Source organism: Cherax quadricarinatus, chromosome 11 (assembly GCF_038502225.1).
Source record: "Cherax quadricarinatus isolate ZL_2023a chromosome 11, ASM3850222v1, whole genome shotgun sequence".
Classification (NCBI taxonomy): Eukaryota; Metazoa; Arthropoda; class Malacostraca; order Decapoda; family Parastacidae; genus Cherax; species Cherax quadricarinatus.
In genome coordinates this window covers 44,135,527-44,151,714 of record NC_091302.1, presented here as the reverse complement: position 1 = coordinate 44,151,714, position 16,188 = coordinate 44,135,527, and the positions used below count along the sequence as shown (strand labels likewise).

At 38.2% G+C, this 16,188-nt stretch overlaps 1 protein-coding gene across 1 annotated transcript in view; it reads left to right on the top strand.

Moving 5' to 3' along the window:
• The first annotated feature begins 389 nt into the window (after nt 1-389).
• The window catches only part of La (La autoantigen-like), a 33,633-nt gene continuing 17,834 nt past the window's right edge, over nt 390-16,188 (top strand). Inside the window, exons 1-4 of the mRNA XM_070084045.1 lie at nt 390-513; nt 4,072-4,241; nt 5,625-5,750; nt 15,225-15,410. Coding sequence (XP_069940146.1) covers nt 435-513; nt 4,072-4,241; nt 5,625-5,750; nt 15,225-15,410 — 561 coding nt within the window. The 5' untranslated portion in view covers nt 390-434. The remainder of the gene's footprint in view (nt 514-4,071; nt 4,242-5,624; nt 5,751-15,224; nt 15,411-16,188) is intronic.

Here is a 16,188-nt window from a genome sequence, read left to right as displayed (position 1 = left end):
TAATCCGAATAAAATATAATAAGAAAATATTATAACCTTTATATTATAATAATAAGGTAAAAGGACCCCAATGGAAATAAGTCACTCTGTCTGACTTTTTTGGGTTATCCCAGGTTCTCTACACATATGCTGCTATGTATGATAATTCTATGTAACTGTATTTGTGTATACCTGAATAAACTTACTTACTTACTAATAAAGTTTACTTCTTTCTCTTCTTTTAGCATTTTTTTTAAATATTCAATTATCGTTTGAGAAAAATCATAGCTCTCGTTTCATGTGAAAAAGTCATAAAATATAAGTACCAGAATTTCAATAAAATACTATCGAAACAAAAACTAATTTGACAGCAGATTTATTTAAAAAAATCTCCTGAATAGAGATGATCAAAAATAGTTGACTTATAATATAAAACTATCATATTAGGGATCTTTATGAGTGTGAAAATTAAAGTATTGGTAGCTCGTAGTGACGCCGCTCACGCTGGGGACAACTGCGGTTGCTGCACCACAAGTAAGATATTATTTTCACGTAGGTTCTCGGATATATGGAGTGTTGAGCTGAATAATGTGTGGTTAGAGTGTGTAGTGGTGTAGGTGGAGGGGAGGTGTGGGGAGGCCAGAGTGCCAGGTGAGTCCACCCCCACACTGCACGTTGTGCCTCATGCAATTATTTCATTAATGATGTAATTGTTATATTTGTACATTTTTGAGAGCTTGTTAGTTATGGGGAGTTTGGTAAGCAAGTATTAGCAAGATGAACTGCTGCAATGTGATTTAAATCGTGTTTTCACGACGCCATGAAGGGAATACCAGCTGCTATATATGTAAATCTGTATTTTTATACCCCTCAAGGAAGGTTCCTTGATGCTGGTGAGGGGCTCTTGATCTAGGGAATTGGATCTGTTCTCCAGTTCCCGGAATTAAACCTGAATACCTTCCATATTCCCCCTCAGGCGCTGTATAATCTTAGGGGTTTAGCGCTTCCCCTTGATTATTATAATAATAATATGTTTTTATAAAGGCTAAGATCTTTCGTTATACTTCGGCTCTTAAGAAAATACAGGTCCCTCAATAGTGTACTACCACACCCCAGGATGTGACTCACAAAAGTGGACTGCTCCCACATCAGGGGTTCTTGATTCAGTGATTTGGCACTACCTCTCGCCATACCTATACCCAACCTTATTTCCTCCCGTTCCTCAAGTGCTGTATAGCTCTTACAGGGAGGTTCCATGATGCTGTTTAAGAACTCTTGATCCAGGAAAGTGGAACTGCACTTATCTTCGAATAAAACTGTGTGCCTCCCATTCATAAGAACAAAGAAATTTGGAGCACTGCAGTAGGCCTTCTGGCCAATGCTAAGCAGGTTCCTCACGGTCAACCACACCCTTGCGGATACTTGTCTAGTCTGTTTTTGAAGCTACCCAAGGTTTTTACTTCAATAAAGCTACTTGGGAGTTTATTCATCTTGTTTACAGCTGTATTGCCAAACCAGTACTATCCTATATTCTTTTTAAATCAGTATTGCATGACAATGATGCTATGATATATTATCAAGACTCAGGAAATTGTAATAACGTGATTGTAAGCATCACAGAATGGTTGGTGTTTAATCCATGGCAAGTATTAGTAAGTTGTGGCCAGCAGTAACAGCCTGGTTGATCAGACCCTGATCCACCTGGTCTCAGACCAGACCGCGGGGGCATTGACCCCCGAAACCCTCTCCAGGTAAGTGAGTTGTAAAATTCTAGGCTGAGTGGCTTACACACTGGCCTGGAGTTTTAGGACTTGCTCACCATGGATTCAAACCCCCACCCATTCTGGGGTTTGAGACATTAGCATGTTTATCATAATATGAATGCCCCTGGTGGAGGGATTGGGTGTGATGGCCCCATCACCTAAATCTATATAACTGCACTAATGTGTACCTGTACCTCAGATATATCATTATGGGGAAAAGTTCGTCATTGGCTGTGGTGAGGGTATGGGTATCTCACTGCAGGGATTTTAACCAAGTTTGAAATGCCTGTTTTCAATCCTGTTTCCAAAGGGAACTTCTATTCCTTTTACTTCTCAAATTTTGACAACTTTTCCACCCTGGACAGCCAGATGTAGGGCTTGATACCCTGAAAGTAGTCAGTGCTCATTCAAGCTCAACAACAACAATGATGAACTGCAGGGCTATATTGATTTTTCAGTAATATAATAATATTTATGGACTTGAGCATCCAGCAGGCTTTGTGTGTGTGTGTGTTTTGTTTTAATTTTTGTTTTTGTTTTGCTTGTTTTGTTTGTTTTAGGAGTAAATGAGGGCAAGAGGTTTTTAACCCTTAAACTGTCCAAACATAGGTCTACGTTTGGACAGTTTAGGGGTTAATGGACATGCTGTTGGAGAGTGAGCAAGGAAACATGAAGAAATTCAGGGAAACTGGTTAGCTGGGCTTAAGTCCTGGAGGTGGGAAGAGTAGTACCCACACTCTGAAGGAAAGGGATATTGCAGCAGAGGGTAATCTCAATTGTGATATCAGCACCATTTTGGGAAAACAGTGATTGAATGAATGATGGTGAATGTGTTTTCTTCTTTGGGTCACTTTCTCTTGGGAGACAGCCGTTGGGGTAGAAAATTTTTTTTAGTCATGATAAGTATGTTGCACTTTGGACATGGTTTCTTGGAAAAAAAAAAACTGTGTAATGAAAATTATACGATAGTAGTACTAATGCAAAACTTGCATGCACAACATTTCAAGAAAAATTAGGGTTATAAAGATCATTATCCTTAATATGAATATGCATGCAAAAAAATTAGTGTTTTTTAATTAGAAAGTGTATGTAATCCTGAGTTGAAAAAGAGCTGTTAAAAAAAAATGAAAACTAATTAAGTGGAGTAATTTATTGGTGGATTCTAAAGTATATTCACTAGCTTAAAACTAGGCAAAAGAATCCTCTGCATATTCAGGTTTCCAAGAGATTGGTGTTATCCCTGTTTAGATATACTGTAGTAAAACCAGTTGTAATTATAGTAAAGTAAACCTGCACTTTGAAGGATGTATGGGGATTTTGCTCTTCAGTAAACTATTAATGTCTCAGTTCATCTGTTAAGATAACAAGGGAAAGAGTGATGATTGTATTGGGCTATCCTACTTTAGTGGGTAGGGCAGTGTTTAAAAAAGTGTGATGCTATTTATCTTCAATGAAGTTACACATTAATTAGTTTCAGCTGACCTCCCATGGCTCGGTTGGCAATGTTCTCACCTCACAGAGTGCCTGTGGTTCAGTCCCTGGCATGGGTGGAAATGTTGGACATGTTTCCTTACACATGCTGTCCCTGCTCATCTAGCAGTAAGTAGGTACCTGGGTGTTAGTCATCTGGTGTGGGTCACATCCTGGGGAACAAGATTGAAGGACCCCAGTGGTAAGAAGACAAGACAGTCCTCAATGATGCACTTACTTCCTTGAGTTATCCTGGATGGATAATCATCCAGTTTAAAAATACAAACAAATCTTATCTTAATAATACTTTTTGATCAGTCTTATAGTTTCAAGTGAGTACTGCATACTATAATTAATCTTTTTGATAAAAGGAAAAGTAGCAATTCCCCATGACATAAGCTGTAAGCCCCTTATTGCAGTAGGTGTCTTGATGTTGGTGAGGGGATCTTCATTCCAGGAACTGGACTTATTCTCAGTTTTCGTAGATCAAACCTTAATGCTTCTTCCTCAAGCACTATATAGCCTTTACAGATTTAATGCTTCCTCTGATTAACCCTTAAACTGTCCAAATGTAGATCTACATTTTTTCAACATTTGAAAGTATGTAAAAAAAGTAATTTTTTTTTTTTTTTTTTTTTTTTTTTTTTACATTTGAAAACGTAAAAAAAACTTTGATCTACTTTTTTTTTTTTTTTTTTTTTTTTTGTTATATTTGAAAATATGTAAAAAAAAAGTATATCTACTTTTGGAGCACTATGCATAATATGAACGTAGATCTGCTTGGACAGTTTAAGGGTTAAAATACAATAAAGATGTTAGTTGTAAATGCTTTCGGAATTAATGAAAATATGTTTTGCAGAAGATTCGTCAGTAGCATTGCATGTCACCATGACTGAAGGGGAAGCTACCACCAATGGGCAGAAAACTGAAGCAGCCGAGTCCCAAGATACAGAAATGAAAATCATTCGTCAAGTTGAGTATTACTTCGGGGACTACAATCTACCAAGGGACAAGTTCCTACAGGAGGAGGTGAGCATAGTTTTTGTGCATTATTTTTTCTTTGTCACCCCTTGAATTTTTTCTTGTTGCTGTCTTTCCCATTTATTTTCCCATATTCATTTGTTTTCTGAAGTTTTTAAATTACCAGACAGCTGAATTAGTGTAGTATATCATTATGACTTTATTTTATTGTTGGTTCTGGAAAAGACAGTACTACGTAGTTTGGTTTAAGTGTATTGTGGAGGAAAAGAAAGCATATAATTAGGGTTTGTTTCACTTTATTCCTGCTTGTATTTAATAAGTTCATTGTTGGCTTGAAAATAGAACTGATAGTCTGTAGCTTGTTTCTTGTTCCATTTTTTTTTTTTTTTTTTTTACCTTGTGTCAATTCTGGAGTCACCGCCCCAACGACATGGTCCCAGACCAGGCCTCCCAGTTACAAGTCTGATCAACCAGGCTTTTGGTACTGGCTGCACACAGTCCAATATGTGCACTACTTCTTGGCTGATTAGAAACTGAATTGTGGAAGTTATCAAGTTCCATTTTAAAAACAGAGGGTTGCTGGTAAGTTCTCTTATGCACAAAGGGAGGGCATTGAAGAGGAAAGGACCTCTTACATTTATTGAGTTCTCTCTATTGTACTCATCACACTTCTTTTTATTGGAGGTATTTTGTTGCATCTGCCAAGACTACTACTCCATAAACTATGTAGCTTTGTCTCTGATAATTTTTTGAAAATTTCCCAAAGTAGGTAGGACTACCGGTGAAGAAATCATTCATTATCACTCACTCACTAGTAAGGCGGCTAGAATGAGTTGTGATTTTTTTTTCTTTTGTGGGTCACCCTGCCAGGTGTAAAATTGCTGATAAGAAACTAAATTCAGGTTTGGTAACCCACCTTTTTCTTGGTTAAAACACATTACTCTTAAAGAATAAAAAGGCACAGTACCATGACTGGAACATACAAAAAAAATCCACATATAGGAGAATGAAACTTATGACTGTTTCAGTCCAACTTAGTCCATTAACTGGTTAATGATCCAAGTCAGACCAAAACATCATCATAAGTTTCTTTCTTCTAGGTGTGGGTTATTTGTGTACATGACATTCATCTCACGAAATCATAATGCGATTGCAAACAAATCGCAAAACAGATGGAGCTTAAACCCATGGCAGGCGAGTCCTAAAATTTTTTTTGATTTTACCAAGGAACTGTTATTGATTTACTCTTCATACAAACTTAGAAAAGTACATTTTACTTTGTTACAGAATCCTTAGTTTAAAAGTTTTTTGCTAAATAGTTATAATTTACAATGATTTCATAATTTCAGAATTGGTACATTCTCTTGTAAACTATAGATCTGTATTAACACACTAAAACTCTTATTTATTCCATTGAAATGTTAATTTTAGATAAAGAATGATGATGGATGGATTACCCTGGAGACTATGATAAAGTTCAAACGCTTGGCAGCTTTGTCTACAGATATTTCAGTAATATTGGCTGCTCTAAAGAAATCTACCAGTGGCATTATTGAGGTAAGCAGAACACATTAGTTAGCTATAGCTTGTCGTATGTAACCTTACCTCCTCCTCTATCCCTTGAAAGGCAAGACTAGAATCTTTGCAAGTGTTTGATAATGAGGAACATATGAAGTGTGGCAAAATCTGTTAGAAGGCATACTTTGCTACACATTGATATATGGGTATGTACTATCAAATTAAAAGGGAGTGAGAGTGGGGGAGAGCAGAAATGTATGGGATAGTGAATGGTAGATAAAGAAAAGTGGTTTTGACTTTTACAGAAAATGGATGATAATAGGCTGTGTACAGATGTGGGGTAAAAGGGATGAAAGAATTATGAGAGTAAGGTTGATAGGATGAAGGGTATATAGAGAAAACTGAAACTGCCACCTTGTTATTTTGTGGGAAAATAAATACATTGGTCCCTTGAGTTACAAAGATGTATCATCCCACCAAACTATTATAGCTCCAGTCCCAAAATACATGGTTTTATGGTAATTTGTTCCAAGACCCCCAGAAGTGCAACTTTTACTGAACCTTACACTGTCAGATATACATACCTTTACCTTTGAAGAGTTTCGAAAGTTTATCTACTCTCTGAGCCCAGCCATGGCTCAGGCACTGTCTATCTTCATCTTCTCTCTTATCCACAGTTACAACAGTCTCTCAATTTCTATGATAATTTTATTGGCTTTTTTTTCACTAGCTTAGATTTGTCAGCCATTTTAATCTTCTTTCTTTCTTTCAACACACCAGCCGTATCCCACCGAGGCGGGGTGGCCCAAAAGGAAAAATGAAAGTTTCTCCTTTTACATTTAGTAATATATACAGGAGAAGAGGTTACTAGCCCCTTGCTCCCGGCATTTTTGTCACCTCTTACAGCACGCATGGCTTATGGAGGAAGAATTCTGTTCCACTTCCCCATGGAGGTAAGAGGAAATAAACAAGAACAAGAACTTCAAAGAAAATAGAAGAAAACCCAGATGGGTGTGTATACATATATGTTTGTACTTGTATGTGTAATGTGACCTAAGTATAAGTAGAAGTGGCAAGACGTACCTGAAATCTTGCATGTTTATGAGACAGAAAAAAGGACACCAGCAATCCTACCATCATGTAAAACAAGTACAGGCTTTCGTTTTACACATTTGGCAGGACGGTAGCACCTCCCTGGGCGGTTGCTGTCTACCAACCTACTACCTAAGCCATTTTAATATTCTTTATTATTTCTTTTTGTTTAATAATTGCTGGTTTCTTTTTCTGTCTCATAAACATGCTAGATAACAGGGATATCTTGCTACTCCTACTTACACTTTGGTCACACTTCACAGACACGCACATGCATATATATATATACATACATCTAGGTTTTTCTCCTTTTTCTAAATAGCTCTTGTTCTTCTTTATTTCTTCTATTGTCCATGGGGAAGTGGAAAAGATACTTTACTCCGTAAGCCATGCGTATCGTATGAGGCGACTAAAATGCCGGGAGCAATGGGCTAGTAACCCCTTCTCCTGTAGACATTTACTAAAAAAGAGAAAAGCAAAACTGTATAAAACTGGGATGCTTGAATGTGCGTGGATGTAGTGCGGATGACAAGAAACAGATGATTGCTGATGTTATGAATGAAAAGAAGTTGGATGTCCTGGCCCTAAGCGAAACAAAGCTGAAGGGGGTAGGGGAGTTTCGGTGGGGGGAAATAAATGGGATTAAATCTGGAGTATCTGAGAGAGTTAGAGCAAAGGAAGGGGTAGCAGTAATGTTGAAAGATCAGTTATGGAAGGAGAAAAGACAATATGAATGTGTAAATTCAAGAATTATGTGGATTAAAGTAAAGGTTGGATGCGAAAAGTGGGTCATAATAAGCGTGTATGCACCTGGAGAAGAGAGGAATGCAGAGGAGAGAGAGAGATTTTGGGAGATGTTAAGTGAATGTATAGGAGCCTTTGAACCAAGTGAGAGAGTAATTGTGGTAGGGGACCTGAATGCTAAAGTAGGAGAAACTTTTAGAGAGGGTGTGGTAGGTAAGTTTGGGGTGCCAGGTGTAAATGAAAATGGGAGCCCTTTGATAGAACTTTGTATAGAAAGGGGGTTATAGGTAATATATATTTTAAGAAAAAGAGAATAAATAAGTATACAAGATATGATGTTGGGCGAAATGACAGTAGTTTGTTGGATTATGTATTGGTAGATAAAAGACTGTTGAGTAGACTTCAGGATGTACATGTTTATAGAGGGGCCACAGATATATCAGATCACTTTCTAGTTGTAGCTACACTGAGAGTAAAAGGTAGATGGGATACAAGGAGAATAGAAGCATCAGGAAAGAGAGAGGTGAAGGTTTATAAACTAAAAGAGGAGGCAGTTAGGGAAAGATATAAACAGCTATTGGAGGATAGATGGGCTAATGAGAGCATAGGCAATGGGGTCGAAGAGGTATGGGGTAGGTTTAAAAATGTAGTGTTAGAGTGTTCAGCAGAAGTTTGTGGTTACAGGAAAGTGGGTGTGGGAGGGAAGAGGAGCGATTGGTGGAATGATGATGTAAAGAGAGTAGTAAGGGAGAAAAAGTTAGCATATGAGAAGTTTTTACAAAGTAGAAGTGATGCAAGGAGGGAAGAGTATATGGAGAAAAAGAGAGAGGTTAAGAGAGTGGTGAAGCAATGTAAAAAGAGAGCAAATGAGAGAGTGGGTGAGATGTTATCAACAAATTTTGTTGAAAATAAGAAAAAGTTTTGGAGTGAGATTAACAAGTTAAGGAAGCCTAGAGAACAAATGGATTTGTCAGTTAAAAATAGGAGAGGAGAGTTATTAAATGGAGAGTTAGAGGTATTGGGAAGATGGAGGGAATATTTTGAGGAATTGTTAAATGTTGATGAAGATAGGGAAGCTGTGATTTCGTGTATAGGGCAAGGAGGAATAACATCTTGTAGGAGTGAGGAAGAGCCAGTTGTGAGTGTGGGGGAAGTTCGTGAGGCAGTAGGTAAAATGAAAGGGGGTAAGGCAGCCGGGATTGATGGGATAAAGATAGAAATGTTAAAAGCAGGTGGGGATATAGTTTTGGAGTGGTTGGTGCAATTATTTAATGAATGTATGGAAGAGGGTAAGGTACCTAGGGATTGGCAGAGAGCATGCATAGTTCCTTTGTATAAAGGCAAAGGGGACAAAAGAGAGTGCAAAAATTATAGGGGGATAAGTCTGTTGAGTATAGTAGAGTTATTATTGAAAGAATTAAGAGTAAGACGGAGAATAGGATAGCAGATGAACAAGGAGGCTTTAGGAAAGGTAGGGGGTGTGTGGACCAGGTGTTTACAGTGAAACATATAAGTGAACAGTATTTAGATAAGGCTAAAGAGGTCTTTGTGGCATTTGTGGATTTGGAAAAGGCATATGACAGGGTGGATAGGGGGGCAATGTGGCAGATGTTGAAGGTGTATGGTGTAGGAGGTAGGTTACTGAAAGCAGTGAAGAGTTTTTACGAGGATAATGAGGCTCAAGTTAGAGTATGTAGGAAAGAGGGAAATTATTTCCCAGTAAAAGTAGGCCTTAGACAAGGATATGTGATGTCACCGTGGTTGTTTAATATATTTATAGATGGGGTTGTAAGAGAAGTAAATGCGAGGGTCTTGGCAAAAGGCGTGGAGTTAAAAGATAAAGAATCACACATAAAGTGGGAGTTGTCACAGTTGCTCTTTGCTGATGACACTGTGCTCTTGGGAGATTCTGAAGAGAAGTTGCAGAGATTGGTGGATGAATTTGGTAGGGTGTGCAAAAGAAGAAAATTAAAAGTGAATACAGGAAAGAGTAAGGTTATGAAGATAAAAAGATTAGGTGATGAAAGATTGGATATCAGATTGGAGGGAGAGAGTATGGAGGAGGTGAATGTACTCAGATATTTGGGAGTGGACGTGTCAGCGGATGGGTCTATGAAAGATGAGGCGAGTCATAGAATTGATGAGGGGAAAAGGGTGAGTGGTGCACTTGGAGGCAAAGAGGGGAATGTATGAGAGTATAGTTTTACCAACGCTCTTATATGGGTGTGAAGCATGGGTGATGAATGTTGCAGCGAGGAGAAGGCTGGAGGCAGTGGAGATGTCATGTCTGAGGGCAATGTGTGGTGTGAATATAATGCAGAGAATTCGTAGTTTGGAAGTTAGGATGAGGTGCGGGATTACCAAAACTGTTGTCCAGAGGGCTGAGGAAGGGTTGTTGAGGTGGTTCGGACATGTAGAGAGAATGGAGCGAAACAGAATGACTTCAAGTCTGTAGTGGAAACAAGGCGGGGTAGGGGTCGGCCTAGGAAAGGTTGGAGGGAGGGGGGTAAAGGAGGTTTTGTGTGCGAGGGGCTTGGACTTCCAGCAGGCATGCGTGAGCGTGTTTGATAGGAGTGAATGGAGACAAATGGTTTTTAATACTTGACGTGCTGTTGGAGTGTGAGCAAAGTAACATTTATGAAGGGGTTCAGGGAAATCGGCAGGCCGGACTTGAGTCCTGGAGATGGGAAGTACAGTGCCTGCACTCTGAAGGAGGGGTGTTAATGTTGCAGTTTAAAAACTAGTGTAAAGCACCCTTCTGGCATGGAGTGAATGATGGTGAAAGTTTTTCTTTTTCGGGCCACCCTGCCTTGGTGAGAATCGGCCAGTGCGATAATAAAAATAATAAATAAAAAATAGCAGAGGTGGTTATTTGTGGAAAGCCGTACTCTCACATTGATTTCTTGCTTGATCGCCAGAGATATGGCCCATTTACTGTGCACTTTAGCGGCCATGATAACTTGTTAACACTAAAGATAGTGTAATTATAACAGAAATGCAGTTGTGAAGGGTAAATAATCCAAAATTAGTGCAAAAACACCTGTAATAACTTCAAACTGAAGAGTAAACAAGTAAACTAGTACAGACTCTATATGCTGAGATGCTATAATGGAGACATTCAACCCCATTGCTGATTGTCTTCTAAGCCACCCTCACAGACTCCCACTCCTGTTGACTCAGATGATGGTTGGCTAAGGCCTACCTACACAAGAATTGTCACTTCTGTTAGCTCCAGCGCTTTGCAAGAAGCAGATTGCCACTTCGCTGGTTGGCTGAAGGCCACCCATGTGTACCAACCATAATAATAATAATAATACAGTACAACCTCTCCTCACTTAATGATGAGGGCTCCATTCCTAAGAGTAGGTCGGTAAATGAATTGGTCATTAAGCGAAGAGCATACTATACTGGTACAGTAGTCCCCCCAAATTTGCAAGGGTTACATTCCAAGACCATCCATGAATTTGGAAAAACCGTGAATTCTGGACGCGGTTAAAAAATGTCTATAAATGCCTATTTTTATAGTTTAAACCTAAATATGCCCCCAAAACACTTAAATTTAATTTCAAACTAGCTTCATACATCACCCTTAAAAAAAAAAAAAGGAATGTAAAGATAAACCTGTATACAGTAGTACTGTACTGCAATGTCTCCTGCAGTGCTAGAATGTAAAATACTGATGTTACCCCCATATGTACTATAATTCATGCAAGCCCATTTTCTTTGGTATACTGTAATTCATGCAACCCCGTTTTCTTTAGTATACGTACGGTAAATCTATGGTAATAATTTAATTTTTTATACAGTACATGTATTATATTTTATATGGAAATTTTGCTGAATGAGCATTAATATTTATGTTACAGAATTGTTAAATTATATTTTTCTTAATATTTAACATTAAAACACACAAATTATATATAACCACAAAAAAAATCTGTAAATTTGCTGGGATTTCTGCGAACAATTGTTAATTAGGTTCTAAGGAAAAATCCGCAAATTACTGAAGCCACGAATTCACAGGGGTCCACTGTAGTTGGCTTGTGTCAGCCATCTTAAATTTTTTTAATGTCACCTTTGCACCATGTATAACATTTCTGGTATATTTTTAAATGTTTATACAGTAGTGTACTGTATACCGTAATAAACAATAGAGGTAATCGGCTGTAATATACATTATTTTGGTTTGCACGCTGGTTGGAGAGCTGGTCGTAAGTCCGAGTGGTCGGTAAACGAGTACGTCGCTAAGTGACGAGAAGCTGTAATAGTAATAATGTGTAAGTGTTAGTGTTGTAGGTTTGAACCTATGAACTACGACTGTTGTGTTGCTAGGCATCACAATGATAATAATCATTATTTCTGCAAATATATGATACATCTATTACATACCTAGCTGACATCATTGGCATACTACTGTATGCAAACAATCGCAGACGGGCGATCTTAACTATGCAGGATAAGCCATGGGGGGTGGAAATCTTAGCTCAAGTACTTTCACACTTCTCAGTGCATCATCAGGAGCTGTGCAATGTTGCAAGGGAGCAACCAAAGCAGGGAGAGAGGTCTCATTGTAGCGTAGGTGTCACCGGCCACAGTTACCCTTAGACTCTGAGACCTCTACCTGCTTTGGGTGCTCCCTTGCAACATTGCACAGTTTCTGATGATGCACTGAGAAGTGTAAAAGTACTTGAGCTAAAGATCCCCCTCCCCCCTGTGGCTTGTCTGGCATACTACTGTATATAGAAAGCAAGCCCTTGGTTATACAGAGCATTTTGGGCAACTTAGGTTAATCTTGTTCCCCAGGATGCAACTCACAACAGTTGTACCACCATATGCATATTGTCTCCAATTTTTTATTGCAGCTCCAAACAAACTTCCTCTGAGGGTAAATTGTAACTCCAACCTATTGTAACTACATGGACCACTGTATACTGTATGCAATATATGTGTGTGTGTGTATATATATATATATATATATATATTGGTGGAATGATGATGTAAAGAGAGTAGTAAGGGAGAAAAAGTTAGCATATGAGAAGTTTTTACAAAGTAGAAGTGATGCAAGGAGGGAAGAGTATATGGAGAAAAAGAGAGAAGTTAAGAGAGTGGTGAAGCAATGTAAAAAGAGAGCAAATGAGAGAGTGGGTGAGATGTTATCAACAAATTTTGTTGAAAATAAGAAAAAGTTTTGGAGTGAGATTAACAAGTTAAGAAAGCCTAGAGAACAAATGGATTTGTCAGTTAAAAATAGGAGAGGAGAGTTATTAAATGGAGAGTTAGAGGTATTGGGAAGATGGAAGGAATATTTTGAGGAATTGTTAAATGTTGATGAAGATAGGGAAGCTGTGATTTCGTGTATAGGGCAAGGAGGAATAACATCTTGTAGGAGTGAGGAAGAGCCAGTTGTGAGTGTGGGGGAAGTTCGTGAGGCAGTAGGTAAAATGAAAGGGGGTAAGGCAGCCGGGATTGATGGGATAAAGATAGAAATGTTAAAAGCAGGTGGGGATATAGTTTTGGAGTGGTTGGTGCAATTATTTAATAAATGTATGGAAGAGGGTAAGGTACCTAGGGATTGGCAGAGAGCATGCATAGTTCCTTTGTATAAAGGCAAAGGGGATAAAAGAGAGTGCAAAAATTATAGGGGGATAAGTCTGTTGAGTGTACCTGGTAAAGTGTATGGTAGAGTTATAATTGAAAGAATTAAGAGTAAGACGGAGAATAGGATAGCAGATGAACAAGGAGGCTTTAGGAAAGGTAGGGGGTGTGTGGACCAGGTGTTTACAGTGAAACATATAAGTGAACAGTATTTAGATAAGGCTAAAGAGGTCTTTGTGGCATTTATGGATTTGGAAAAGGCGTATGACAGGGTGGATAGGGGGGCAATGTGGCAGATGTTGCAAGTGTATGGTGTAGGAGGTAGGTTACTGAAAGCAGTGAAGAGTTTTTACGAGGATAGTGAGGCTCAAGTTAGAGTATGTAGGAAAGAGGGAAATTTTTTCCCAGTAAAAGTAGGCCTTAGACAAGGATGTGTGATGTCACCGTGGTTGTTTAATATATTTATAGATGGGGTTGTAAGAGAAGTAAATGCGAGGGTTTTGGCAAGAGGCGTGGAGTTAAAAGATAAAGAATCACACACAAAGTGGGAGTTGTCACAGCTGCTCTTTGCTGATGACACTGTGCTCTTGGGAGATTCTGAAGAGAAGTTGCAGAGATTGGTGGATGAATTTGGTAGGGTGTGCAAAAGAAGAAAATTAAAGGTGAATACAGGAAAGAGTAAGGTTATGAGGATAACAAAAAGATTAGGTGATGAAAGATTGAATATCAGATTGGAGGGAGAGAGTATGGAGGAGGTGAACGTATTCAGATATTTGGGAGTGGACGTGTCAGCGGATGGGTCTATGAAAGATGAGGTGAATCATAGAATTGATGAGGGAAAAAGAGTGAGTGGTGCACTTAGGAGTCTGTGGAAACAAAGAACTTTGTCCTTGGAGGCAAAGAGGGGAATGTATGAGAGTATAGTTTTACCAACGCTCTTATATGGGTGTGAAGCGTGGGTGATGAATGTTGCAGCGAGGAGAAGGCTGGAGGCAGTGGAGATGTCATGTCTGAGGGCAATGTGTGGTGTGAATATAATGCAGAGAATTCGTAGTTTGGAAGTTAGGAGGAGGTGCGGGATTACCAAAACTGTTGTCCAGAGGGCTGAGGAAGGGTTGTTGAGGTGGTTCGGACATGTAGAGAGAATGGAGCGAAACAGAATGACTTCAAGAGTGTATCAGTCTGTAGTGGAAGGAAGGCGGGGTAGGGGTCGGCCTAGGAAGGGTTGGAGGGAGGGGGTAAAGGAGGTTTTGTGTGCGAGGGGCTTGGACTTCCAGCAGGCATGCGTGAGCGTGTTTGATAGGAGTGAATGGAGACAAATGGTTTTTAATACTTGACGTGCTGTTGGAGTGTGAGCAAAGTAACATTTATGAAGGGATTCAGGGAAACCGGCAGGCCGGACTTGAGTCCTGGAGATGGGAAGTACAGTGCCTGCACTCTGAAGGAGGGGTGTTAATGTTGCAGTTTAAAAACTGTAGTGTAAAGCACCCTTCTGGCAAGACAGTGATGGAGTGAATGATGGTGAAAGTTTTTCTTTTTCGGGCCACCCTGCCTTGGTGGGAATCGGCCGGTGTGATAATAATAAAAAAAAAATATATATATATATATATATATATATATATATATATATTTTTTTTTTTTTTTTTTTTCAACAAGTCGGCCGTCTCCCACCGAGGCAGGGTGACCCAAAAAAGAAAGAAAATCCCCAAAAAGAAAATACTTTCATCATCATACTTTCACCACACTCGCACATTATCACTGTTTTTGCAGAGGTGCCCAGAATACAACAGTCTAGAAGCATACACATATAAAGATACACAACATATCCCTCCAAACTGCCAATATCCCAATATATACATATATATATATATATATATATATATATATATATATATATATATATATATATATATATATATATATATATTTAATTTATTTATTTATTTAATTTATTTATTTATCTATTTATTTATTTATTTATTTATTTGTTTTTTTTTTTTTTTTTTTTTTTCTATTTTTTTTTTATTTTTATTTATTTATTATTATTATAAAGATTGCTATCCAATTCTTAATTGATTTCAGGTTCATGAGAATAATGAAAAAATCCGTCGTTCTGCTTCTCACCCACTCCCTATCTTCAATGATGAGTTAAAGGAAGAGACAATGAAGCGTACCATTTATTGCAAGGGCTTTGCTAAAGACGGGTCAGTAAAACTAGATGACCTACTGGAGTACTTCAAGCAATATGGACCTTACGAAACAGTCTTGGTATGTGCATTTTGTATTTATTTCAGTTCCTCTATACAGGTTCTTTGTTTTCTATAGGACCTCCCCTCCCCTTCATTTTTTTTTTTTTTTTTTAACATTGTTGGCTGTTTTCCACCAAGGCAGGGTGACCCAAAAGAAAGAAAAAACTTTCATATCAATCAACACTTTCACCATCACTCATACATAATCACTGTCTTTTCTTTTTAGTAAGCTATATGGGGAAAGTCTTTATCTTCATTAAAAAGTATTTTAAAACTAACTGCATAGTTGAGAGAGAGAGAGAGAGAGAGAGAGAAAAGAAAAATATTTCATTGGAGTAATCTGTGCTTAGGAATACAATGTTTAAAATTGCAGTGATACGGTGTTGGATAAACAAATTAAATTTTTTTTTTATGTAGTGTAGCTAGGAATATTTCCTTGTGCAAGGATTAGTCATACCATTAGTATGACTAACCCTTGCACAAGGAAATATTCCTAACTAGAATTTGAAACATATAACAACTAGGTTCTGTATTTGCAAGATGAGGGGGGGGGTTAATCTTTGAATATTTAATTATCACTGTCATATGATTTTTTCTCAGTGATGTTCATAATGTATAAATTCTGAAATTTAGCTACAGATATACAAATTGATGTTCATAAATAGCCCTGAGTTAGAGAGGAAGCTTTAAATGACCTTCATGGACACTGTCCTGTTGAATTGAACTTCATGCACAGCATTCTTAACATGAATCTTAGTCGTTGTTTTGTTTCTGTAGGTGCTGCCTTTCTCAAACAA